Raw genomic sequence first — 27,007 nt, 5'->3', positions numbered from 1 at the left:
GAAAGACCTTTCCTGGACTCGTCATGACAAAAGTACATCAGCACCTCTACTTCCTCAGACGTTTGAGGAGGTTTGGTATGACATCAAAAACCTTAGCAAACTTCTACAGATGTGTAGTGGAAAGTGTGCTGACCAGGTGCATCGCAGCCTGGTATGGAGGCACCAATGCCTCTGGAAGAAAAGCTCTGCAAAAGGTGGTGAACACAGCCCAGTACATCACAGACAAAACTCCCCCTACCATTGAGAATATCTACATGGAATGCTGCCATCAGAGAGCAGCAGCAATCATCAAGAAACCACACCACCCTGGGAAATGCTCTATTCTCATTGCTGCTATCAGGAAAGAGGTATGGGTGCCACAAGACTCGTACCACCAGGTGCTACCCCTCAACCATCAGACTCCTCAACAACAAACTCAGTCAGAAGCCCTTTTCACACTGGCATCCCAGTAAATTAGCCATTCAGTATCCCAATTTCACACTGGGACACTACCTTCTTTCACATTGATGGCAAGTCACCCCCGGGGATAGGAGAGGCCACCTTCAACATTTTTGTCCCGGGTACAACTTGTCCTTTTCACACTGGGTTAATTGGCACACCAGTCAGCTGACACCAGGGATGTGAGTCGGGGTTTAGGCTATCAATCCCCGGCGACCTGGTGCTGGTGTCAATTCATTCACTTTCAGACTTAACCAGAAAAATTGCTCATCGATTCCTGGGAAAAAGTGTGAAATGGGCTAGAGATTCTTTTAAGGACTGTTATTTTACACATTATTCATAACGATTTATTTTTCTGTATTTGCAGTTTGCTTGCGTATCTTTCTTCTTGAGTACAGTTTAGAGTTACCAGAGTAGAAATTCTGCCTGGGCTACAGGGAAAATAGTCCAAGGATTGCATGTCATGTGATATATCGTATGTACTCTCAATAAATTTTAACTTTGACCCACACACATCCCATGTCATCCTGCTGCTCTTAATCCAGGTGGTCATTCAGAAAGTTGTGTCCTTTTTCCTCATTTTTTTCTTGTTAAAAGTTACCAAGGCCATACTGATGGCTACTTGTTGTATAATTATATTAATTAGTAAATTAATAAAATGACACAACAATTAGCAATTTTATAAATTAGTAAATTAATTCAGAATTAAAATTCAGACACTGGAAAAACATCACTTTCACAACTGCCTACATTGAGTCACTGTACCCACAGTGCTGCCTGCATTCTGTCAATACAGGTATTCCCTGACTTACCGCCATCTGTACATTCGACCAAAAAATATTTTTAAAATATATAAAAATTACCCTTTTACAGTGAAAGTCGGGGCTTATCTATGGAAAATTACGCCTCTTGTGAACAGTTGGCAGAGGTGGCCAACCTCTTGCGAGAGCTGGCCACCGTGTTGTGTTTGACAAACGATAACACAGATACCGTGCATTTCCAACGTACGTCCATTTCGAGATACAACTGGTCAGTCAGAACGAAACACGAATGCAAGTTGAGGAGTAGCTATACTGCCATACTTCAAACAAGTCATAAACTGAGTCTGCCAGTTTATTTCCAACATGCTGACAATCCCATGATATGAATGGAAGAGCAAGATTTCTTGCAAGTTGTCCAATAGTGTTGTCTCAACCAATGCCAATCATAACCAACTTGAGAGTACTTTTTTCATTCATTCTCAGCTTCATAGGTTGGGATCCACTTTGGGAAACATCCTGAACTGCTCTCTGTGAATGCCTTTCTCTGTTCAGGACATTTCCCTTGAAAATATCCCTTAAGAAATAACTAATTTCACAAAGTCTATAACTCATAATGAACTATGTGCATGTAATTACACTTCAGAGAATGCTCTGGCAATGAAGGTTTGCCTTACTTTCCAGAGTACATCTGATGTATATCATCAGGTCTGGTCGCTTGGGGTCCAACTGCATTCTCCGCCAGGCAGAACACAGCATGCAGATTATCCTTAAAACCCTGAAACAACAAACAGGACATTACCAATACTGCACCATACAATGCAAATGGACCTCCATTGTGCTGGTAGCAGAGGACATCATGGCCGCATGGTATGTATCCATTATGATGGAACCATGAGAAGATACGGAAGGCTACTACCACAATAATGACACTTGAAACACATACTTCAAAGTATGGGATTGAGTGTAAATATCCAGAGTATACAATGTCAAGAGCACAGTACAAGAGGGTAGGGATAATTCAAACTGTTCACCTCCAATACATGATAATCCATAACTGCATTAAGGTGACACTATAAATGCCTTACAGGTGAAGCAAAATTATTCTTAATGACTTCTTTCATAGGTGACATCAATATCACGACCTCTCTGTCCAAAGATGACAGGCACACATATATATCCCCAGAAATAAATTTTAATTTGAGAATATCAAGAAAAATTAGATTATGCCGGACAAGACATAAATGGGCAGCAAGGTTGGCGTGGCGGTAAACACAATGCTATTACAGAGCCAGTGCTTTTTCGGGTGCTCTTGGTTTCCTCCCACGGTTCAAAACATACTGGGGGTTGTAGGTTGATTGGGTGTAATTGGGCGGCATGGGCTCGTAAGTTGAACGGGCCTGTTACAGTGCTGTATGTCTAATGAATTTAAAAAATAAATTTAAAAAGCTCTGTATATTATTAATTAATAAGCAGGATTGTGGGATTATAGAAATTTGGGTTTGGATTAAAAACAACTTGGTTTAGGCTACAAAGTAATGTACATCCATTCTAGGTTATAGTGAGGAATAATATTGAATGGTGCTCAGTGAGGTACGGTGTTGTCGAACTCAGAGACAGACACAAACGCAACTTGAGGCATCTATCTGTTAATAGTACACACGGGGAAGTAAAAATGACAAACTTGGATTGCATACCCACATGTCATGGAACTATCAAAGAACAACTCTGTTGTCATGTTGTAGAAAATGTACTTTCTAATTCCAACAGCATAATGAAAACACATTATGAGACATGCAAGGGTGGAGAATAGATGCAACAATACATTTTAGTCTCAGAAATGTAATTAATGAAACAAGATGACCCTAACCCTATTCAAGATTATTGCTCTTCGTTACCTTGCAGGCAGAGAGATAAAAGCTCAAGATAGTAAGATGAGAAAGCAAGGATTCTGATCGGAAAGCTTTGCTTCACAAAATATGAATGAAATTATGAGAGCTGAATTAACTTAACGAACAATCAAATTACGAAGCAGTCAAGGGGAGATAACAGGAAGATTATGACAGGATTAGCTCTGACCTTATTTAATAGTGAAGAAGTCAGGAGGGCCAATTAGCCTACATCTTTTCTTATATATTTACGACTCTGTCTGAAAATACCCTGTACGGAATGTTTCTTAACAGGGATCTAATGTGGGGTCTTTTTGACTCAAGTGTTATGACATCTGTGTTCCATTTATAACATCATGCTATTCTTGTTAATTGCTGTTTTCTCTCACCTTGGCCTAACGTGTGCTAAATCAACACATGCTCCACATCATTGGTAAAATAAGCCAATGTTGTTCAAGTCATTCAGCTTGTTTCATTTCAATTTTATCCCATCTCACAACAGGGAGGAGTGCAAGAGTAGCATATCCTGACAGCAAGCCAGCTGAAATCTTGCATTTGCACAATCATTAAACAGAGGGAAACTGGTATTACAGGCCCAGCCCATTTTTGGAATGAAAGCAAAAATGCTGGAAATTTTCAGCAGGTCAGACATGTGAACAGAGAAATCACATTCACATTTCAGATCAACAAGTTCCCAACTGTGGGTTTTGTAAATTCTGTAAGCTATTTGTTGCAATGATGGTAATTCTCCAAAGACAACAAAACAAAATAGAGCAAGGACATGGCTGGAGATCATCTTCATACGGCACAAGGCGAGCCTGGTGTAAATGCATGCAAATCTATGATAGTCACCAGGGCCAGAGAATTAGCTTCAAATGCTTAAGAGTGGAATTTCCTGAATGATTTCTTCCACATTGCCCTGGTTTTTTAAAAATTGTGGATTTATTTGCACGCGGCTAAATCAGGTATGGGGGCTTAAATCGACACGGGACTGCAGCAAATCGTTTCCTTTCAACTTTTTCCACTGTTGTTAGAATGGTCTTAATTTAGCAGGAAAGCATTCTGTTCTACCAAAATCCACCATTAGGGACACTGTAGCAGTGAACGGACTGCAGTGAGGAACCTTGTCTACAATCATGTCAATAGATCAGTTTTGCTTTGATTCCTTCACATTAACATATCCGCCACAGGGCAATTTCAGGGAATCTCAGCGACATTAATGGGTTCTCAGAGGGATTTTTCACAAATACAAATATACAGAAAGAATGTAAACTCGAGCACTCACTTGTTTCACAGTTGCCTTGAAAGCTCCAAGAATAGCAGCTGCTCCTCCACAATCTCTCTTCATTCCTGGCATGGTGGTCTAGTAAAAAATGTGCATAATGAGAACCTTGTGCCCACATTTACAACTACCAATGCCAGGTTGTCATATCAGAATAAACTTCTCAGCTCTTTAAAGGTTCAGCAAAGTCACTACTACCCATGGGTGGAATTAACGTCTCAGTTAGAAATACATAAGCCCTTTTAAAAAAAAAAAATAGATCCCGCAATGCTGCTCTAAAGAAGGCCCGTCATTAAGCCGGGTTTGCTTTTTTACACTGAACCAAACAGCACTGTGACTACCTCTGCTACCAGCTTAAAAGTGGGACTACAATGACCCCCCCCCCCCATTCCGTGTTTGTACTTTTTACACAGAACGGCGTGGCACAATATTCCCACTTTGAAGACACTGTGTAAAAGGGGCTATAGTTACAATGTGGAAGCTATCTATACAATCAATTAGCATTTACCTACTGTATAAAATAATTGTGATCAATTCCAGGACCTTTCAGCCAGACTCCTGGTCCATTTCCTATAATGCCCTATATAAGCACATCTTGAACATTAAAGTTTTTTTTTGTTAAGTGATTATCTCCATCTCATTACTAAATAAAGGTTTCTCTTGCTGTGGTGTCGATGCAGCATACACTATGGGATGAAGTGTGAAATAGCAATAACGATATACTGGCTTTATAGGCAATGCAGACGAGGATCCCCAGGCTGATTCCACAGATAACAGGGGTTAGCCGATGAGGGGAGATTGAGTCATGTGGAATTATATTCACTGGAATTCAGAAGAATGAGAGAAGTTCTTATAGAAAATTATGAAAGCAATAGATATGATAGAGGCAGGAACGTTGTTTCCACTGATAGATTCGAGGGAGAGTAGGACAACAGTGAGGAGGAACTTCTTTTCCCAGAGAGTAGTGAATCTATGGAATTCTTTGCCCATGTAAGCAGTGGAGATTGCCTAATTAAATATATTTAAGACAAATTTTTGCATAGTAGGGGAATTAAGTGTTATGGGGAAAAGGCAGGTAGGTGGAGCTGAGTCCACAGCCAGATCAGAAGAAGAATGGCTGGACAGGCTCAACAGACCAGATGGCCTCCCCGGCTCCTATTTCTTGTTTTTAACGTGAACAAAAATATAAAACTGGGCCTGATTCAAGTTTGAATTTTGCTACAAATAGTTCCCACCTTGTTCGTAATCCTACTAAATTGAAGACCACATAAGAGCATCCAGCCACTGGAGATAGACCTAATATTTTAAGTCCCATCCAGGACACTAAAAAAACAAGATTGTATCTCTATCAGTATTACATTGATCAAAGTGAGTAGTTTCAGCCCAGCCGAGTTAAAAGAGGCATTGCCCTTCCAGTGAATTGGAATGGGTCAATTCTCTCAATTCTGCACACAGCAACAGACTATCTATCACCCATCTACAAATTCCAGTTCCAACTCTCAATTCACCTTCTTTCACAGTAACAGCAAGTAATGGGAGGGATCAGTCACATCACTTCACCTGGGGAGTTGTGCGAAGGGCATCAAAGCCCCACCTGTGTTTAGAGTTTGCATGCACTCTGTATTTAACAGGAAGGCACAAGGCAGTTGAAAGTCTATGTACATTTTTAGATCTTTATACACTGAGTCAAAGCAGAAATATTACACAGGAAGAAAGTAACCTACACGATACACAGAAAAGTATCACAGATTCGAGCCAAGCACCAGGACAACTGAATTTGGTCACTGCTCTGTGTCTGATGTGGGGGTCCTCTCAAAAGGAAGTCTTTCAAGGAGCACCAGTTGAAGACCTCGCACTTAGTTCAAGGAATGACCAGAAGTATTTGAACTAATCCTGGATTTATGGATCAGCGCAGTTGGGGCTGAGCATTAAACATCTGTGTGAGATATTAAGCACTTCTGATTTAATATCTGAACATGTTACATCAATGTATTCCCAAACATTTTAATTTCCTGCAAAATTAAATGTTTGATTTTTTAAATTATAATAAATTTCTCTGTTGGTGACCTGTATATTAAATGCATGTCATGACAACTGGTCAAATATCCAACCTTTGCCATGTGAGGAATTAGATTTTAGAAGAACTTAAAAGTAGGTTAAATGAACTAATCAAGGCCTTTGCTTCCTGTGAGGAGAGCCAACAACTTGGTTTTGAAGTACTATTTCTCCCAAGAGTTATAGTAATGGGATTAGGAATGATACACTGCCCAACAGTGACAAATACAAGTCTCCATGTCTAGTTGGACATAACATGGACCCCATTACCTGCAATTATGATATTCCTACCTTTCCTTTAATGCTCAGACCTCCAGTATCATACACAATGCCTTTGCCAACCCAGGCGATGGTCTGTGTGGCACCCTCAGGTAAATAACTGAGAACTGCAAGTGCAGGAGGATTTACTGCTGCTTTCCCAACACCATATATGCCTAGAAATAATGAAACAAGAGTTGATCTATGAAACAAAATATCCACAGTAATAAGAGTATATATGATACGCACTGAAAACATTATTTACCGTGATCCTTTCACGAATCAGCTGAACATTATGAAGCATCACATCTGATAGCACCTTCACATCCTGTTCAATAAAGATAAAAATAGAGATAAACAAATAGAAACCTACCTCCAAATCCTTGTTCCCTCAATTCCTTGCCCCGGATAATAGTGGGAACAATTCCAAGTGTATTCCCAACCATTTTTATTTCCTGCAAAATGAAATATTTGAGTGAATAAAATCCCAATAATTTCACTTCTGGTAGCCTGGTAAGTAAATGTTTTGCTTGGCGTGGAACAGTCATAACTGGAGGTGAATGTAGGCCAATGACTGAATGATATAGCAGGTAAGCACTGCCAGGAGACTGGGTAAAACACTGGGTGCAGACGCTTAGATTCTCGGTGCGTGTTGTGTTAGTGAAGCTGGAAACTGAGTAATCAGCTGAATGTAGGCAGTACAATGGTCAGGCACAAATGAAGACGTGACTGACACAGTGGATGGGCACAGCTGGAACCACTGGTGATCATAGTTCAGCACAGCTGTGAGATAGGAGGGAGACTACATGAACACAAATTGGAGGCTGCCAGAATTGAGCACAGCTGGAATGGTGAACAGGGTGATTTATGAGCACATCTGGGAGGATGAGCTATGAATTGCCAGCACAGCTGGAATAGTGTGTGTGTGAATAATGTTCAGTAACCAAAATGAATGCTCTCCAACCAACTCAAACTATATATAGGTACATGAAGGGACTATTCTGATCCTCCAGCTCATTTAAATGAATCTTAATGCCTCCAATCTGCCCTGTTTCTGAAAACTTTCACATCATATAGTTCAAGATCGATAGGGATTCCAGTTCTGATTCTTTGACTGCCACCATTGGGCACTCACCTCAAGAAAAGTGTCGGTGTTCATTTCATTGCAAGGTGTGTCCACAATCCGGGCTGCCAGCCTGATTCCATCTGCAGCACTCTCTAAACACTGCATAGAAAGAAAATGTTTGCAAGTCTTCAATTTCATTTCTCCAAACTGCATACTGACCCTACCTTCCGTGCATTAACACTTCCTCAGAAACATCCGGATATATAGATTCTGGTTAAGAAGATGTACAGTGTGGTGGGTTCATTAATCAGGGGATTAAGTTCAGGAGCCATGAGATATCTTGCAGCTCTATAAAACTCTGGTTGGCCCACCCTTGGAGTTTTGCATTCATTTCTATTCGCCTCATTACAGGAAGGATGTGTTAGAGAGAGTGCACTACCAAGATGTTGACTGGATTAATGAACATGTCTTATGAAGCAAGGTTGACAGAGGGCTTTTCTCTTTGGAGCGACAAAGGAGAAGAGATAACTTAATAGAGGAATATAAATTATGAGGGGCTTAGATAGGGTGGACAGCCAGCACCTCTTTGCTGGGGCAACAATCACAAATAGACATCTGTTTAAGGTGAGTGAAGGAAAAATTAGTGGAAATGTACGATGTATGTGTTTTTTTTTTAAAAAACCGAATGCTTTGTGGGGGCTAGTGGAATAAGGACATTCAAAAAATTCTTTGACGCATGAATGTCATAAAAATAGAAGGCAATGGGTGTGAAGTACTAAAGGATTAGATTGTTGTAGGAGAGATTTACAAGGGTCAACACAACATCATGGGCTGAAAGGCTTGTACTGTGCTGTAATTTTCTATGGTCTATGTTCTATGACACCATAGAGACTGAGTGTGATCCATATTGCCACTGGCTGCACACATGCCAGGGAGATAAAGCAAGCCTAATACCAGGGGCTTATCCTAACAGCAAAGCATTATATCTGCTGTTCACATGATCAGGAACTGGCAGACCAATTAGTGCTTCCAAGGGGATCATTTCTATGTAAATATAAATCACCACACACTGGCTGCTCGCCGAATTACAGGAAGGATATAAACAGTACAGAGAGAGTGCAGAGATTTACGAGGATGTGGCCGGGGTTTGAGTTACAGGGAATGCTTGAACAGGCTGGGACTTTATTCTCTGGAAGGTAGAAGGTTGAGAGGTGATTTGATAGTGGTATTCAAAATTATAAGGGGGGGTGGGGGTGGATAGAGTCAATGTGGACAGGCTTTTTCCACTGAGAGTGGGGGAGATTCAAACAAGAGGGCATGGATTGAGGGTAAAAGGAGAAAAGTTTAAGGGAAACATAAGGGGAAATTTCTTCACACAGAGGGCAGTGGGGGTATGGAATGAACTTCCACCAGTGGTGGTAGAAGTGAGATCGATGTTAATATTCAAGGATAGATTGGATGGGTATATGGACAGGAGAGGTGTGGAGGGTTAGGGACAAATGTGGGTCAGTGGGACTAGGTGGGAGTTGACATTCGGCACAGACTAGTAGGGCAAAACTGGCCTGTTTCTGTGCCGTAAATGGTTATATGGAGAGTGCATTATCCATAGTAACATTATCAAAGCCATGCAACTGCTGTTAGAAAATTATAACAAGTAAAATATAAACTATCAAGTCTGAACCAGTTAGTGTAAGGTTCTAGAGTGAAGGAAAATACAAAGTGTGCATTCAATATATGTACAAATGCTCCTTGAGAGGCATAAATTACCTGAAAGTGGTGACGAAAGTTGTCAATGCTAAAATTTAATAGCGAGTCAGTTAACTGAAGACATGGGAAAAAAGTTATATGGGCTCTATGGACATTTAGGATTACCATCCAGGTCGAGCATAAGCATTGATTACAATAGTTCCTCAGCTCTAGGAAGAATATCAATAAGTTAGGAGGGTGCAGAGGAGATTCTCTAGGACATTGCCATGACTGGAGGGCTTAAATGAGTGGGAGAGGCTAGACAGGTTGAGTCTTTAATCTCTGGAGGGTAGGAGGATGAGGGCTGACCTTGTAGAGGTTTATAAAATCATGAAGGACTTGGATAAAGTGAATGCTCACAATCTATTCCCCAGGAGAGATGATCCTAGAACTAGAGGACAAAGGTTTAAAGGTCAATTTTCTTCATCTGAAGGTGGTCAATTTCTAGTACGAGCTCGCAGAGGATGCTATGAAAGTGGATACAAGTAGATGTTCAAAAGATATTTTGACGTTTACGTGGATAGGAAGGGTTTAAAAGGAAAAGGATTAAATGTAAGCAAATGGGACTACCCCAGAAGGCATGGACAAATTCAGTTATTTTTTCAGTGCTGTATGACTCCATGGCCACTGTTTGGAAAAAGTAGTTTAATGTGAGATTATAATATCCATATGTCGTTTGTGCACTTTAAAAGCTGCTCTAAAACTGATGTGCTCATGGCACTGAGTTCAACACAGACATTTGCTGACTAGTTACCTCCAGTGCTGATGCATCAATTGGGCCATTGTTCTGTCCAACAAGCAGGAACTCCACTGTAACCACACGTTTGTCCGTGCGCCTGGAGGCACTAGATCGACGGGAGAAGAGTGGAAATGCCCTTGCAATCGCACAGCCAGAAGCAAAGACATCAGACCACTCACAAACCATCTGAAAGAATGGACAGACAAGGTTAACAGGTGCCTCATGATCGGCAGCCAAACCATTCCATTCCCAATCGCTGATTTGGACTACAGCACTTCCCCAAATTCTTCAACTTTGCTTTTCTTTGAAATGTTGAAAAGTCCACAGTACATCCCTTGATGGAGATTATTCACCCAATAATAATGTGGTAGACACTCCACTTAATCCTTCACTTTCTATACCACTGTCATCACACTGCTCATACCAACACAATAGACAAGAGGAAATAGATTTCCTTGAATGACCATTCAAGTTGCAGTGCGATAAAGCTACACCCAGGTCGGGGAGAAGTGTTTAAAACAAAGAGCGTTTAGCGGGTCTCAGCGCATTAGCAGCAGTCCAATCAAGTTGCAGAGTGAGGAAACTACATCCAGGTTGGGGAGAAATGTTTTAAACCAAGGAGCTCTCGAGGGTCTCAGCGCAATTGTAGCAGACCAATTAAGTCGCAAAGTGAGAAATCTACGCAGGAGCAAATAAAAGTAATGCAGGCCCACAGTGGTGCTGCCACCGTGGGAGCGGCCAGTGTGTGAGTGGTAATTTGAGGCTTCAGTTTGCGAGGCTGAGGAGAAGGTGGAGTTGAGGCAAGGTAAGGACAGGTTTTTCTAAATTTTTTTCCTATTTCATAAATGGCAGCTAGGGCAGACATCCTTCTCTTGCAGAATGTGGATTGTCAGGGAAGCCAACACTATCCATGATGACTTCACCTTGAGAGAACTGCATCCAACTGTGGCTCCTTTCAAACCGAGTTAGGGAATTGAAGCTGGAGTTGGATGAACTCTGGATCATTCAGGAGGCTGAGGGGATGAAAGACAGGAGTTACACGGATGCTATCACACTAGGGAGGCTGGAGGAATGTAGCTGGTGACAGTCAGGAGAGGGAAAGGGAACAGGCAGTAAGTGCAGAGCACCCCTGTGGCTGTTCTCCTCAATAACAAGTATATCATTTTGGATACAGTTGGAAGGACAACCAACAGGGCACAAATCAGATCTCTAGCACAGAATCTGGTCTTGTGACTAAAATGGGAAAGGAGAAGAGACAAGCTGTAGTGATAGGGAATTCCATAGTTAGGGAAACAGATAAGAGGTTCTGTGGAAAAGATCGAGAATCCTGGATGGTACATTGCCCCCCTGGTGCCAGATTCTGAGATATCTCAGATCGATTGAGGCTATTCTCAGGAGGGAGGGTGAGCAGACAGATATCATGGTCAATGTAGTGAACATGAGTAGGAAGGGAAAAGAGGTCCTGCAAAGAAAGTTCAGGAAGTTAGGCACAAGGTTGAAGGACAGGACCTCTAGGGTTGTGATCTCAGGATTGCTACCTACACCACGTGCGAGTGAGGTTAGAAATAGGAGGATAATGCAGCTTAACCTACGGCTAAAGGCATTGTGAAGGAGGGAGGGCTTCAGGTTTCTGGATCACTGGGCTTGCTTCCAAGGAAGGTGGGACCTGTTCCAACAGGATAGTTTGCATCGGAACTGGAGGGAAAATAATATCCTTACAGGAAGCTTTGCTTGTGCTGCTTTGGGCAGGGCTTAAACTAGATAGTAGAATGAAGGAGGGAAAAGATGATGCGAAGACTGCATGTAAGTCATAAATCAAAGGATTGTATGTGGTGGAAATGTTCTCAGATGCAGCTATTTCAATGCAAGGAGTATTGTATGAAAAGCAAAAGAGAGCTTGGGTTGGCATGTGGAATTATGACATTGTGGCCATTAGTGAAACTTGGTCACAGGAGGGGCAGGACTGGCAGCTCAATGTTCCACGGTTCTGTTTTAGACATAATAGAAGGGGAGGGATGAAAGGGAGAGGAGTAGCATTGCTCGTCAGGAAAAATACCACAGCCGTGCTGAGGCAGGACAGACCAGAGGGCTCGTCTACTGAGGTTATATGAGTAGAGCTGAGGAATGGGAAAGATATGAACGCACTCATGGAGTTGTATTATAGAAGCCCTAATAGTCAACAAGAATTAGAGGAGCAAATCTGTAGAGAGATATCAGACAGCTACAGGAAACATAAAATTGTGATAGTGGAGATTTTAACTTTCCACATATTGGATTGCTTGGTGTTTGTCAAGTGTTTTCAGGAAAGTTTTCTAAATCAATATATATAGGTTCCAACTAGAGAGAGTGCAATACTGGATCTCCTATTAGGGAGCAAGACAGGAGAGGGGACAGAAATATGCGTAGGGGAACATTTTGGGTCCAGTGATCATAATGACGTTAGTTTCACGTCAGTTATGGAGAAGGATAGGTCTGATCCTCAGGTTGAGAAAGACCTAGAAAGAATAGAGTGGGACAAGTTATTTTCTGGCAAGAACATGTTCGATAAATGGAAGTCTTTCAAACACAAATTTTTAAGAGTACAGAGTTTGTATGTTCCTGTCATGATTGAAGGCAAAGTTAATAGGCATAGGGAACCTTGGTTTTCGAGGGACATTGGGGATCTGGTTAAGAGGAAGAGAGTGGTGTATAACAGATACAGGCAACACATAGCAAATAAAATACTTGTGGAGTATAAAAAATTGCAATAAAAACAGTTAAGAAATAAATCAGGAGGGCTAAAAGACATGAGGTGGTTTTGGCAGACAATGTGAAGGAAAATCCTAAGGGTTTCTACAGGTAATATTAAGAGGAAAAGGATAATAAGGGACAAAATTGGTCCCCTTGAAGATCAGAGTGGTCGGCTATGTATGAAGCCAGAAGATATGGAGAAATCTTAAATCGTTAATCAAAAATCTTTATTCCTTCAATATTTACTCAGGAAACTCCACAGAGTCTAGGGAAGTTAAGAAAATAGGCAGCGAGGTCATGAAACCTAAACAGATTAAAGAGGAGGAGGTGCTTACTGTCTTAAAGCAAATAAAGATGGATAAAAACCCAGTCCCTGACCAGATATTCCCTTGGACCTTGAGGGAGGCTACTGTAGAAATTGCAGGGGCTCTGGCAGAAATACTTAAAATATCCTTCACCACAGGTGAGGTGGAGGAGGATTGAAGGGTAGCTCTGTTGATCCATTGTTTAAAAAATGCTCCAAATGTAACCCAGGAAATTGTAGACCAGTGAGGCTGTAGTCAGTAGTAAGTAAATTATTCAAAGGTGTCCCAAGAAATTGGATATACAAGTATTTGGATAGCCAGGGACTAATTGCAGGTAGTCAACCTGGCTTTGTGATTGGTAGGTCACATTTAACCAATCTAATAGAGTTTATCGAGGAGATTACAGGGAAATTTGATGAAGGAAAGGTGGTAGATGTGTGCATGGACATCGTAAGGCCCTTGATGAGGTTCCACATGGGATATTAGTCAGGAAGGTTCAGACGCTTAGCATTCATGGTGAGGTAGGTGAAGCCAGAGAGTGGTAATGGACAATTGCTTCTCAGACTGGAGGCCTGTGACCAGTGGCGTGCCTCAGGGATCAGTCCTGGGACCATTGTTGTTTGTCATTTACATCAATTATCCAAATGATAGGAGGAAGTCACGTGATGGAGTAGTGGCCGGACGGTGAACTCCAGCCCTCTCCAGAAAAGTTGAAAAAAATAAAGGAAAGCACAAAGGCACAAAAATAAAAATTAAAGTAAAGTGAATATAAAGGTGGAAAGAAGATGGCGACGAAAAAAGAAAAGTCGAAACCAACGGTAAGAAGAGAGGAAGAGAAGACAACGGAAGAAGAAGGAGAAGGCCTTACCTGTTCGAAGAGGCCCGCGGTGGAGAGAGAAGCCCGCTCCCTCAGGTCGGTAGAAAGTGGACTACAAAAATGGCTCGCTGAGCCGAGTAAAAGTGCGCAACCGCGCATGCGCGACTCCTCGCACATGCGCAATGCGCATGCAAAAAAACACACCGACGGGAGGGGCGACCAGCTGGGGAGTCGATCTCCACAGCCAGCAATGACAACTACAGAACAGCAGCAGCAAGAGGAGAACATAGAAGACAACGAAAACAAGAAAGAAGAGAAGAAAAAGAAAACAAAGAAACAACAGATGGCCAACCCAGAGGAAGAAGAAGAGGAAGAGTACAGTGAAATGGAAGAAGAAGGGAAAGGCAAGACAATGGATATATTTTCTCTTATTAAAGAATACATGGATTCATTTAAAGAATGGCAAGCACAAGAATTTAGTGATTTAAGAAGAAGAATAAACAGTACAGAAGAGAAAGTGAATAAAATAGATATGACCATATCAGAAATAGGAAAAAGAATGGACAAGGTGGAAGAACGAGAAGCAGCAGTAGAAATTAGAAGAATCTAATAAAAAAGTTAAACAGACACAAGAGCTGTTAGCTCAGAAAATAGATATAATGGAAAATTATAACAGAAGAAATAATATAAAGATAGTGGGCCTTAAGGAAGATGAAGAAGGCAAGAATATGAGAGAGTTTATAAAAGATTGGATCCCCAGGATCTTAGGATGTCCAGAACTACAGCAAGAAATGGAAATAGAAAGGGCACATAGAGCATTAGCCTTTAAACCACAACCACAACAAAAGCCAAGATCCATTTTAGTAAAATTCCTAAGATATACTACAAGAGAAAAGGTACTGGAGAAAACAATGGAGAAAGTAAGAGAGGACAACAAGCCACTGGAGTACAAAGGGCAAAAATTTTTTATTTATCCAGATATAAGTTTTGAACTCCTGAAGAAGAGAAAGGAGTTCAATACAGCAAAGGCGATTTTATGGAAGAAAGGGTATAAATTTATACTAAAGCATCCAGCGGTATTGAAAATATTTATTCCAGGACAGCAAAACAGACTATTCTCAGATCCAGAGGAAGCACGAAAATTTGCAGAACAATTACAAAATAGACTGAGAGATGAAGACGTGTAACAAGAGTACAAAAGACTGCGAACTAAAAAGACGTGTGTATAGGACTATATACATATATAATACATATATTACATAAGTGTATGTGCATTTAAAAGAAAATATATAGTGTATAGAGAAGAATTAATGAGGGAAAAAAAGGGGAAGAGAGGAGTAAAGAGGGAATTTAGAGAGTGACCTTTGTTGTATATAAAAATTGAAATCTTTTCTGGGGGGGGCTGGGTAGGGAGAAATTACGGTCACTGCAAAATCAGTTGACGCTTGCGAGTGAATTCACAAATCCAAATGGAGAGGGGAGATGTGGTTGCCCGACAAGGGATAATGGGCAACTCAGGAAGGGGAGGGGACAATGGGGTTAAAGAAATATTAGGTAGGAGAATAAGGGGAATGTTTGATGTGTTAAAAATGTTGTCTTATAAACTGTTCAAAGAAAGAAAGCAGAAATGGATGAGAAGGAAAGGTGATGATGAGGAAACGGAAGGGAAAGATAAACAAAGTATAAAATTGCTACATTAAACTATATGACTTTAAATATTAATGGAATACATAACCAAATCAAAAGGAAGAAACTGCTAAATTTACTGAAAAAAGAAAAAATTGATATTGCATTTGTGCAAGAAACACACTTAACTGAAGTGGAGCACAAGAAATTAAAGAGAGATTGGATAAGACATGTAACGGCAGCGTCATATAACTCAAAAGCTAGAGGAGTGGCTATATTAATCAGTAAAAATGTACCAATTAAAATAGAAGAGGAAATAATAGATCCAGCAGGAAGATATGTAATGATAAAATGTCAGATATATTCGGAGTTTTGGAATTTACTTAAAATATATTCGCCTAATGAAGAAGATCAAAAATTTATGCAGGATATTTTTCTGAAGATAGCAGATACGCAAGGGAATATATTAATAGGAGGGGATTTCAATCTCAATTTGGATTCAAACATAGATAAAACTGGGAAAAAAATTAACAGAAAGAATAAAGTAACCAAATTTATAATTAAATCGATGCAAGAAATGCAACTTTTGGATATATGGAGGAAACACCCAAAGGAAAAGGAATATTCATATTATTCGGATAGACATAAAACATATTCAAGAATAGATTTATTCCTGTTATCAGCTTGTATACAAGATAGAGTTAGGAAAACAGAATATAAAGCTAGAATATTATCGGACCATTCATCCTTGATATTGACAATAGAGTTAGAGGATATCCCTCCAAAAATGTATAGATGGAGATTAAACCCCATGCTACTTAAAAGACAGGATTTTAGAGAATTCATAGAAAGACAAATTAAAATGTATTTTGAAATAAATACGGAATCAGTGAAGGATAAGTTTATATTATGGGACGCAATGAAAGCGTTCATCAGAGGGCAAATAATAAGTTACGTAACTAAGATGAAGAAGGATTACAATCAGGAAACAGAACAGTTGGAAAAGGAAATAGCAGATACAAAGAATTAGCAAGGAAGGAAGACACCACTAAAAGAAGGGAATTGGTAGATAAAAAAATAAAATATGAAACATTTCAAACATATAAGGTGGAGAAAAATATAATGAAGACAAAGCAGAAATATTACGAACTAGGAGAAAAAACGCACAAAATTCTAGCGTGGCAGCTTAAGACAGAACAAACTAAAAGAATGGTATTGGCATCAAGGAAAAAAGACAAACAGATCACATATAATCCAACGGAAATTAATGAAAATTTCAGAGAATTCTACGAACAATTATACCAAACTGAAAACGATGGGAAAGAAGGCAAAATAGATGAATTCTTAACTAAAATTGAACTACCGAAATTACAAATAGAGGAACAAAATAAATTAATAGAACCATTTGATATAGTAGAAATACAAGAGACAATAAAAAAATCTGCCGAATAATAAAACACCAGGTGAGTATGGTCTCCCAATAGAATTCTATAAAACATTTAAAGATTTATTAATTCCTCCCCTCCTGGAAGTTATCAACCAGATTGATAAAACACAAAGCTTACCAGATTCGTGCAAAACAGCAATAATTACAGTAATACCAAAGGCAGGGAAAGATCCACTTGCACCAGCATCATATCGACCAATATCTCTACTTAACACAGATTACAAGATAATAGCTAAATTATTAGCAAACAGATTAGCTGATTATGTACCAAAAATAGTAAGTCTAGACCAAACTGGATTCATAAAAAAAAGACGAACAACAGATAATATTTGTAAGTTTATTAACTTAATTCATGCAGTAGAAGGAAATAAAACTCCAACAGTAGCGGTTGCTTTAGACGCAGAGAAGGCCTTCGACAGAGTAGAATGGAATTATTTATTCAAGGTACTACAAAAATTTAGTTTACCAGAGAAATATATTAATTGGATTAAAGCATTATATAAGGGGCCATTGGCAAGAGTGACAGTAAATGGATATGTATCAAAACATTTTAACTTAAGCAGATCAACAAGACAGGGATGCCCACTATCGCCCTTATTGTTCGCGTTAGCCATAGAACCACTTGCAGAACTAATAAGAACAGAAAATAAAATAAAAGGGATAAAAATAAAAGGCAAGGAATACAAAATCAGTTTATTTGCAGATGATGTTATAGTATACCTAACGGAACCAGAAACATCAATAAAAGAATTACATAAGAAATTGAAGGAGTATGGAGAAGTGTCGGGATACAAGATTAATGCAAATAAAAGTGAAGCAATGCCAATGAATAATGCGGATTTCTCAAAAATCAAGAAAGAATCACCGTTTAGATGGCAAATGCAAACAATACGATACCTAGGTATACAAATAAATAAAAACCTCAGCCAGCTATATAAACTTAATTATTATCCACTAATGAAAAAAATACAGGAGATTTAGAGCATTGGAAAGACTTACCATTAACACTAATAAGAAGGATAAACTGTATTAAAATGAACATTTTTCCAAGGATACAATACCTATTTCAGGCACTGCCAATACACTTGACAGAAAAATTCTTTAAGGAGTTAAAGAAAATAATAAGGAAATTTTTATGGAAAGGGGGGAAACCGAGGATAGCACTAGATAAATTAACAGAATGGTATAGACAAGGAGGCTTACAACTGCCAAATTTTAAAAATTATTATAGAGCCACACAATTAAGATATCTATCAGATTTTTACCAAACAAAAGAAAAGCCAGATTGGACTAGATTAGAGCTAGACAAAATAGGGGAGAAGATACCTAAACATATATTATATAAATGGGATGAAAAATTGGTAAAACATAGGAATTCTCCAGTATTGCACCATTTGCTTTATATTTGGAAGAAGATTCATGTAGAAAGAAATAAAACAAACTACCAATTATCAAAACTAATACTGACGCAAAATCAGCTAATCCCTTTTACGGTAGATAACCTGTCTTTTAGAGAATGGGAGAAAAAAGGGATTAAAAGAATAGAAAATTGTTTTTCGGGGAATAAATTATTATCCTTTGAACAAATGAAGGATAGATATAATATAACTCAAGATACAGTGCTGGCATATTACCAATTGAAATCCTATTTAAAGGATAAATTGGGAAGTAGTCTGAAGTTACCAGAAGGAAGCAATTTTGAATATCTGATTACAGACACAATGATAATTAAAAAATTTATAACAAACATGTATATCAAATTACAAGAAAAGGAGAATGAGGAAATAAATGATAAAACTAAACAAAAGTGGGAACAAGATCTAAACATAAAGATAAAAAAGGAAACATGGGAGAGGTTATGTTTAGGAACTATGAGAAATACAATAAATACGAGATTACATATGATACAATATAATTGGATACATAGGTTATATATCACTCCTCAAAAGTTAAATAAATGGGATCCAACAGTATCTGACAGATGTTTTCGTTGTAAAAAAGAAATAGGAACAACAATTCAAGCAATCTGGACTTGTGAAAAGGTGAAAAAATTTTGGGAAGATCTAAACCAGATATTAAATAAAATTACAGAAAGCAATATACCAAAAAACCCAGAGATCTTCCTCCTAAGTAACATAAAAAATAAAGAATTTGGACTTGATTTGGAGGGTGTACAAAAAAGATTTGTTAAGATAGCCCTAGCTGTAGCAAAAAAATGTATTATGTCAAACTGGAAATTAGAAGATAATTTGAAAATACAGCAATGGTATATAGAAATGAATAAATGTATTCCATTAGAAAAAATAACATATAGTTTAAGAAATAATATAACATTATTTGAACAAATATGGGAGCCGTACATGGAATATAATAGAGAAAACCTACCGGGACATCTATCACCTAAAATGACAAAAGGAAAAGAGAATGGAAAGAATTGACTCAGTGGAAGTTTTTGTTCGTTAATGTTGAGTGACAACATTGTTTGATGGGTTTGATGCATCTTGGACTCAGAGTTTTTAATGGATGGAAGGAGAGGTGGGGGGGGGGGGAGGGGAGGAGGGAGGGGGGGAGAAAACGACACTATATATTTGAAAGGAGAAATGTGTATATCTTGAATAATGTGATCTATAGTGTGAAAAATAAAAAAAAAATTTTAAAAATTATCTAAATGATATTTTGGTAAATTGGATCAGCAAATTTGGAGATTATACAAAGATTGGAGGCATTGTGGACAGCGAGAAAGGCTTTCAAAACTTGCATAGATTAAAAAAAATAGAAGATGGTAGTTAATGCAGACAAGTTTGAGGTGTTACACTTTGGAAGTACAAACCAAGGTAGGATATACACGGTAAATGGTAGGGCACTGAGGAGTGCGATAGAACAAGGGTATCTGGGAATACAGAAAGTGGTGTTACAGGTAGATTTGGTTGTAAAGTTTTTGACACATTGGCCTTCACAAATCAAAGTATCGAGTATAGGAGTTGGGATGTTATGGTAAAGTTGTACAAGACAACGGTGTGGCCAAATTTGGAGTATTGTATGCAGTTTTGGCCAACTAACTACAGGAAAGATATCAGTAAGGTAGAAAGAGTGCAAAGAAGATTAACAATGATGTTGTCTGGACTTCAGAAACAGTTCAGGGAAAGGTTAAACAGTTTTGGACTTTATTCCCTTAAGCTTAGAAAAATTAGGGGAGATTTGATAGAGGTATACAAAATTATGAGAGGTATAGAGCAAATAAGCTTTTTCCACTGAGGTTAAGTGAGATACAAACCACAGAACATGGGTCAAGGGAGAAAGGGGAAAAGTTTTGGGCAAACATTAGAGGGAACTTCTTCACCAAGAGAATGGTGGAACAATCTTCCACCTGAAGTGGTGAATGTGGGCTCAATTTACCAATTTAAGAAAAATTTCGACAGGGCTATGGACTGAGTGCTTGGCAGTAGAACTAAGCAAACTAACAGACTAGAAGGTCCGGCACAGACTAGAAGGTCCTGTTTCCTGTGCTGTAATGTTGTATGGTTCTATGAATGGCACCACCTCAAAGATAACCCTTGGAGACTTCAAAGAAATTTCAAGCTATCAATAAGGTCTGGCAAATAACACCATATCTTTAAATGAACAAGCTGAATTTGTTTGCGGTAAATTAAATGAGCTTGAGAATATTCTTGAGGGTGTTTCCAGTGAAGCTGTGGGTAGAACCCAAGAAATAAGAAGATTATAACCGATGGGATTGTAGTATGGCACCCCACCCCCCCCCCCAATAGTCAACAAGAATTAGAGCAGCAAATCAGCAAACTTGGAAGATCACAGATCACTCGGGTGATGTCAACTTCCTTCATATTGACTGAGACCCCACAGTTCAAAGAGATTTGACAGGGCAGAATTCATTAATGTCCAGGAACATTTTCTCAATCCATATGGCCCTCCTAAAAAGGGTGCATCACCGTACCTCCATTGGGGAACGAGACAGGGAAAATGACTGAGGCATCAACAGTGATCATAACTCCATTTATTTTAATTGGAAAAAGATAGGACGTCCACCAGTTCACAGTGCAGGCAAATGGGACTAGCCGAGATGGGAAAATTAGTTGGCATGGATGAGTTCAGCTGAAGGCTGAACATGTGTTATCTGACTCTATGATAATATGGTTCTAAATTGGGGCAAAGGTATTTTGATGGCATTAGACAAAAACTTGCAATGATAGATTGGAGAAGCAATGAAAGGGATGTCTAGCAAGTGGGAGGCTTTTAAGAGTGAGAAAGGGAGAGTTCATGGACATTCCTGTTCAAAGTGAAGGCAAGGCTGGGAAGAGTAGGGCTGGGAAGATCAGAGGATATCAAGGCTCTGGTCATGAAAAGGAAACATGTCAGTCATACTGCATGGAAACCGGCCCTTCGGCCCAATCTGCCCACGTCAACCAAAATGCCCCACCCACACTAGTCCCATGTGCCTTCGCTTGTTAAAAATCCCTCTAAACCTATCTTATCTATCCAAATGTTTCTTAAACATTGTAAAAGTACCTGCCTGAACCACCTCCTCAGGCAGCTTATTCCATATACCCAACATCCTCTGTGTAAACCCTTCAGGTTTTTAAAAAAAACTGTGTTCACCCAATCTATTCTTCTCTTGATTTTGTACACTTCTCTGGGATCACCTCTGGCATCTCTGCAGCTTTACAACTTATTTCCTATTGCTCGGTGACCAAAACCGAAGACAATACTCTAAATAGGGCCTTATCAATGTCTTATATAGCTGTAACATGACATCCTAACTTCTATAATCAATATTCCAACTGAGAAAGGCCAATGTGTCAAGAGCTTTTGTGACCACCCTGTTCTACCCTTGATGTCACTTTCAAGATACCATATGAGAATCAGAATCAGTATTTACTGTCACGAACAAGTCGTGGAATTTGGTGTTTTGTGGCAGCACCATAGTGTAAACATGCATATTATAACCATCTTACGACAATCCTACAAAAAAATAAAATAGAAATAAAAATAATAATAACAATAACAGTGGATGAAAAGTGAGGCCGGGTCTTTGGTTCATTGATTATTCAGGAATCTGACAGCAGCGGGGAAGAGGCTGTCCTTGTGCCGCTGAGTGCTCGTCTTTAGGCTCCTGTACCTTTTCCCACATTGGTAGCAGAGTGAAGAGGGTGTGGCCTGGGTGGTGGGGGACTTTGAGGATGGAGGCTGCTTTTTTAAGACACTGCCTCATGTAGATGTCCTTGATGGAGCGAAGCCTGTGATGTCTCAGGCCGACTTAACAACCCTCTAAAGTTTATTCTTGTCCTGAGAGTTGGCACCTCCATACCAGGCAATAATGCAACCAGCTCTCCACAGTACACATGTAGAAGTTTATGACATATCAAATCTCCTCAGACACCTCACAAAGTACAGCCTGAGTTCCTAGATCCATAATATACCTGTAGAAGTTTACAAGAGTCTTCGGTGACATACCAAATCTCCTCAGACACCTCACAAAATATACCTGTGATCCTCTGCTTTACAAAACTCCCCAGACCCCTACCATTCGCTCTGTAGGTCCTACCTATGTTAGAGCTCCAAAAAATGCATCACCTCATATTCCTCTGCATTAAATTCCATCAACCAGTCCTCCCAACCAAACAGAATCCTGCTGCAATTTTTGGCGATTGTCTTCACTACCTACAATACCAGATAGTTCAGTCACCCACAAACTTGCCATTACATTTTCACCTAAATCATTGTTACAGATGACAAATAGCAATAGGCCCAGCACACCTCTAGTCACAGGCCTCCAGCTTGAAAAACAACCTTCTGCCATCACCCTTTGCTTTCTTCCTGAAGTCAATGTGCTATCTCACCTTGGATTCCATGCAATCTAATCTTCCAGAGCAGCCTACCGTAGGGAACCTTACTGAATTTCTTGCAGAAATCCACATACAACATCTACAACTCTGCCCTCATCAATCTTGGTCATATCTTCAAAAAATTGTTATATTTGTGAGACATCCCATCTCCACCTATATGCATGTATATCTTCTCCCTAATTTGAGGTGCACCTGGCAAAGTATCAAAACAATAACAGATCACAAGACAAACTGCAAGTCAATGACAAGTTGGCACCTTTCCTCATCGAGAAATCCTACAAAAGGTAGAGCACTCAGCCCAGCACATCACAGGAAAAACACTCCCCATCATCAAGAATATCTGTATTGAATGTTGCCATCAGAGAGCAGCATCTATTATCAAAGAGCTGCACTAAGTCGTGCTCTGTTCTTGCTGCTGCCATTAGGAATATTTGCTATCTCTCAAATATCAGTCTCATGAAAAAAAAGACTCATTCAGAGACTCATTTAAGGACATTATTTATTACTGTATATTTACCCCCACATCTGCACTGGAGCTGTCAGTTTGTTTACAGTTCTTTCTTCGAATACAGTTTACAGTTACTGGGAAAGAAATTACTAAGCCTAGCCTACAGAAAGAGAACCTCAGGTTTGTATGTTACACTGACAATAAATATGAACGTGATCCTTAGTCAAAGATGAGTACCCACCACAATACAGCGGTTGGTTCCTCCAGGCAGGCAGCTACGAACTAGGCGGGTGAGGAAGGTTGCTGCAGATGGGCTATTGTGACGACTGACTCGAGAGGGCAGTGCTGCAACTGTAGCATACATCAGGTACAGGGGACTGTTATCCGTGGGGTTGGGGTTGAGATTGCCCAGTGCTGTCTGCCAGACCTGCAACGGAAAAGAGAAGAGCATTTATACTTGTCTTTCACTATGTGAGGGCATCCAAAATCGTTTCATGGTGGTAGAAGTGTATATGGTGAAATCTCTATAGAAACACAGCAGCCAATTTCTGTCAGCAAGTTAATGCAAACTGCAATGTATAATAAATACATAATGTTTTAGAGAGAGAAAGTTGCTTGTCACTTTAATTCACCGTGCCATTTTAATTGTTTCTAACTTAGTGACAACTCACCCTCTTTAAAATAAACATCTCATGCCACTGTAATGTTACTTTACTCCCTCCTCCCATCAGGGAGAAGACTTAAGAATATGAATCCACGCACCAACAGGCTTAATGCAGTTTCCTGCCTGTTTCATGATTGTGAAAGCCAATTGCATCAATTGGGCATAAGAGATGATTACAGTCTTTAAGACTATAATCAGATAACTTAGACTGTGACAAACTACTTCACTTCCTTTAGAAGCAGAAACATAGTCTGGACACAAGGGAATAAGTTCAAACCTAATCTGCCAAAATAATATGAAATGAGCAAATAATCAACCTACTGAATGGGCTCCTTAGGAGATGGTAGTCAGTTAGTAATGACTCTTTCCAATGCAGATTAGGTAGACCTTCCAATTTAATATTTTGGAAGGTAATAAGCTAAGACAAAGTCTGGTTAAACATAGCATGCTTTGTATAACGCTATACAAGTTGCTCCCAAATGTGTATTTTTTTCCCTCCCTAGTGTTATATTTGGGTATTTTGTAGACCTGCTAAAGGAAGCTAATTGTTAATAATTTACCATCAAACAAGTGCTAAACAGACCTTTTGCCCTTCATCATCCAGAAACTCCTACAAATTAATGATATTACACCAAGAGGTTGATTGTGTCAAATCTTTGCACTTTGTCCATTTGAACTGTGAAGAACATCATAAATCAAGGTACAACATGATTGGTTGACCAAGTTCATTCACACGCAGGCCCAGTGCAATCTTTCAACCTCCCTTTGTAACCTTCATTTTATGATAGTATACACATTAACTTTGACTATAAATGTTTTATTAAAAGAGTGGGATTAAGATGGCAATACTAGACTATTAAATGGCAAAGAATGCAGAACTAGGGGACAAGTAGACATATGGAGTAAGTAGGTAATTGGTGACATGGGTGTATTTGGGCACTGTGAGCTCTTCAGTCAGAAGTACCTGTAACTGTATTGTATCTCTAAATTAAAAATAAAGTAGAACAGTTTGCTGGCTGGCAGAGAGTGGAAGCAAAGAGATTCATCGTGGAAAACGTTAATTGCAGTGTTACACAACAATCAGGGTTATACACAATTTACAACAACGATTTTGAATTAAGAATATAATTTTTTAATTTAGGATAACATTAAATTGGGAGGATAATCAATCCTGAGATTGGCTAGTGGTCAATACTTGCAGAATAATGGTCAAATAATGAAATACATTTTGGTATTGCCTGAAAGGCGTGAGTGTCAGGAGAGGGGAACCGCAAAATCATAAAAGAAATTTACAGTTCAGGTTAGTAAGGCCATAAAAGAAACACATTAAGGATGGACCGAATAGTAGGAAAATCATGAAAATTTGTATTGAGCACAAGTCTAAACCTGTTCGACAACACAATGCACTGTGTGTATTTCCAATTCACACATCACAAGCAGGAAGAATAAAAGAACAATAGAAGCAGAGGTGATCTCAGAAATGCAAGGGGTGCATATCAGGAACAGGGAAAAGGCTCCGCCTGTTTTCTTGATGATGAGACAGATGAGGGGTGACCTCATCTAACCTTGACTTTTAGGAGGAACGTTTTCCTTTCTCTAGAGGAACATAATTAAAAATACAAGATAGTCAAGAAACTCAACAGTTACCCCAGTACAAATCTTTGTTAGTGACTGTGAAACAGAGAGTGAGTGGTTGACTCATGGGCTGCACAAGTACATAAAATGAGAACAACAGCGAGACGTGAGCAAGTATTGACGATTTAGGAATTGGGTGACGATTAAATGACAGCATGGACTGTTTGGGCTGAACGGCCGCTTCTGTGTCACGTGGGCTGAGTCAACTCCAGTCTGGGCAGAGGTTGCCACATGCAATTGAAGAGAAGTCCCTTCCCTCAAACGCAGCTGCATCCTGGACTGGGAGGTCAGGCCACGAGCGGCGGGAGACCTCCTTTCCTTCAATCTCAGGCTGCCCCGGCCCCGGCCCCGGCCTCTCACCTCCTCCGTCACCTGCGGCAGCAGCTTGCCGCTGATCTCCGCCCAGCGCAGCTTCTGCAAATTGGGCAACTGTCCCACGATGAGCAGCGGCCGGCCGGGCGGCTCCGAATCCCCGCAGCCGGCGCTGAAGCGCAGCTCCACGCCCGCCATCTTTGGCCAGCCTCGCTCCTGCAAGGCGCGGCAGCCGGGTCCCACCGCGAGACCGCCCCCTCCCTCCGGCCGCAGAGGACAAGAGCGCCTGCTCTCGCGAGACTCGGCTGCCGGGCCCGGCGCGGCTGGAGCGTGGAGTTCCAGCCCGGGGACGAAGGGGCAGCTGGGAATCAGAACTTACTGGCTGTAGGATGGGGTGAACACCTTCAGCACCCCGCGGTGGGTGGGTGGATTGCCATCAAGTGCAGGCTTGCTGTGAAACCACAAGATGCACATTCAGCTATTCGCAACGGGGTTCCTGCAGACCCCCCCCCCTCCCCTCCCCCGGGGGGCCACAGCCCATTTCAGTAAAAGCCTTGTTTTCACCTCCACGGAACATAATTTTTTTTAAAATGTGGTCGGTGGAAGAGGAGGTCTCCAAAGTTGCTTCACAGAAAAGGAGCCCCACAAACTTATAAGAGTCTGAAGGGGGCCAAAGCCAGAAAAAGCAGCTGTCGAATGGAAAGTCTGCAGACTGGTGGTCTGGTGGTTCAGTACTCCCCACCCCCCCCCCCCCCCAAAGTGATGCCCTACCCCACTGCCCCCCCACCCCACGTTCCGCCGCCAAGGATCAGTGCGACCAGCCATTCAACCACCGACTCGCCATGTGGCACGTGTCGAGGCACCTTTGTGTTAGAAATAGATGTACCTTTAAAGAAATTGCTCGAGACAAAAATTGAGAACAAAGAACATT

The 27,007-nt window shown here is 40.2% G+C and overlaps 1 protein-coding gene across 2 annotated transcripts in view; it reads right to left on the bottom strand.

The window, feature by feature from the left end:
- npepl1 (aminopeptidase like 1) overlaps positions 1-26,330 on the bottom strand; it is a 30,347-nt gene extending 4,017 nt beyond the window's left edge. The window contains exons 1-8 of one of the 2 annotated variants that reach the window (XM_069884848.1): positions 26,125-26,330; positions 23,707-23,892; positions 10,247-10,417; positions 7,816-7,905; positions 7,054-7,135; positions 6,714-6,856; positions 4,371-4,448; positions 1,874-1,974 (exon numbers count right to left, since the gene is read on the bottom strand). In XM_069884848.1, coding sequence (XP_069740949.1) covers positions 1,874-1,974; positions 4,371-4,448; positions 6,714-6,856; positions 7,054-7,135; positions 7,816-7,905; positions 10,247-10,417; positions 23,707-23,892; positions 26,125-26,274 — 1,001 coding nt within the window. In that variant the 5' untranslated portion in view covers positions 26,275-26,330. The remainder of the gene's footprint in view (positions 1-1,873; positions 1,975-4,370; positions 4,449-6,713; positions 6,857-7,053; positions 7,136-7,815; positions 7,906-10,246; positions 10,418-23,706; positions 23,893-26,124) is intronic. The other variant, XM_069884846.1, reaches the window with a different exon arrangement.
- Positions 26,331-27,007: the final 677 nt, after the last annotated feature.

The sequence above is a fragment of the Narcine bancroftii genome, chromosome 6 (genome assembly GCF_036971445.1).
Source record: "Narcine bancroftii isolate sNarBan1 chromosome 6, sNarBan1.hap1, whole genome shotgun sequence".
Taxonomy (NCBI): Eukaryota; Metazoa; Chordata; class Chondrichthyes; order Torpediniformes; family Narcinidae; genus Narcine; species Narcine bancroftii.
The sequence above is the reverse complement of the archived record's forward strand: the minus strand, read 5'-3'. Positions and strand labels throughout refer to the sequence as shown.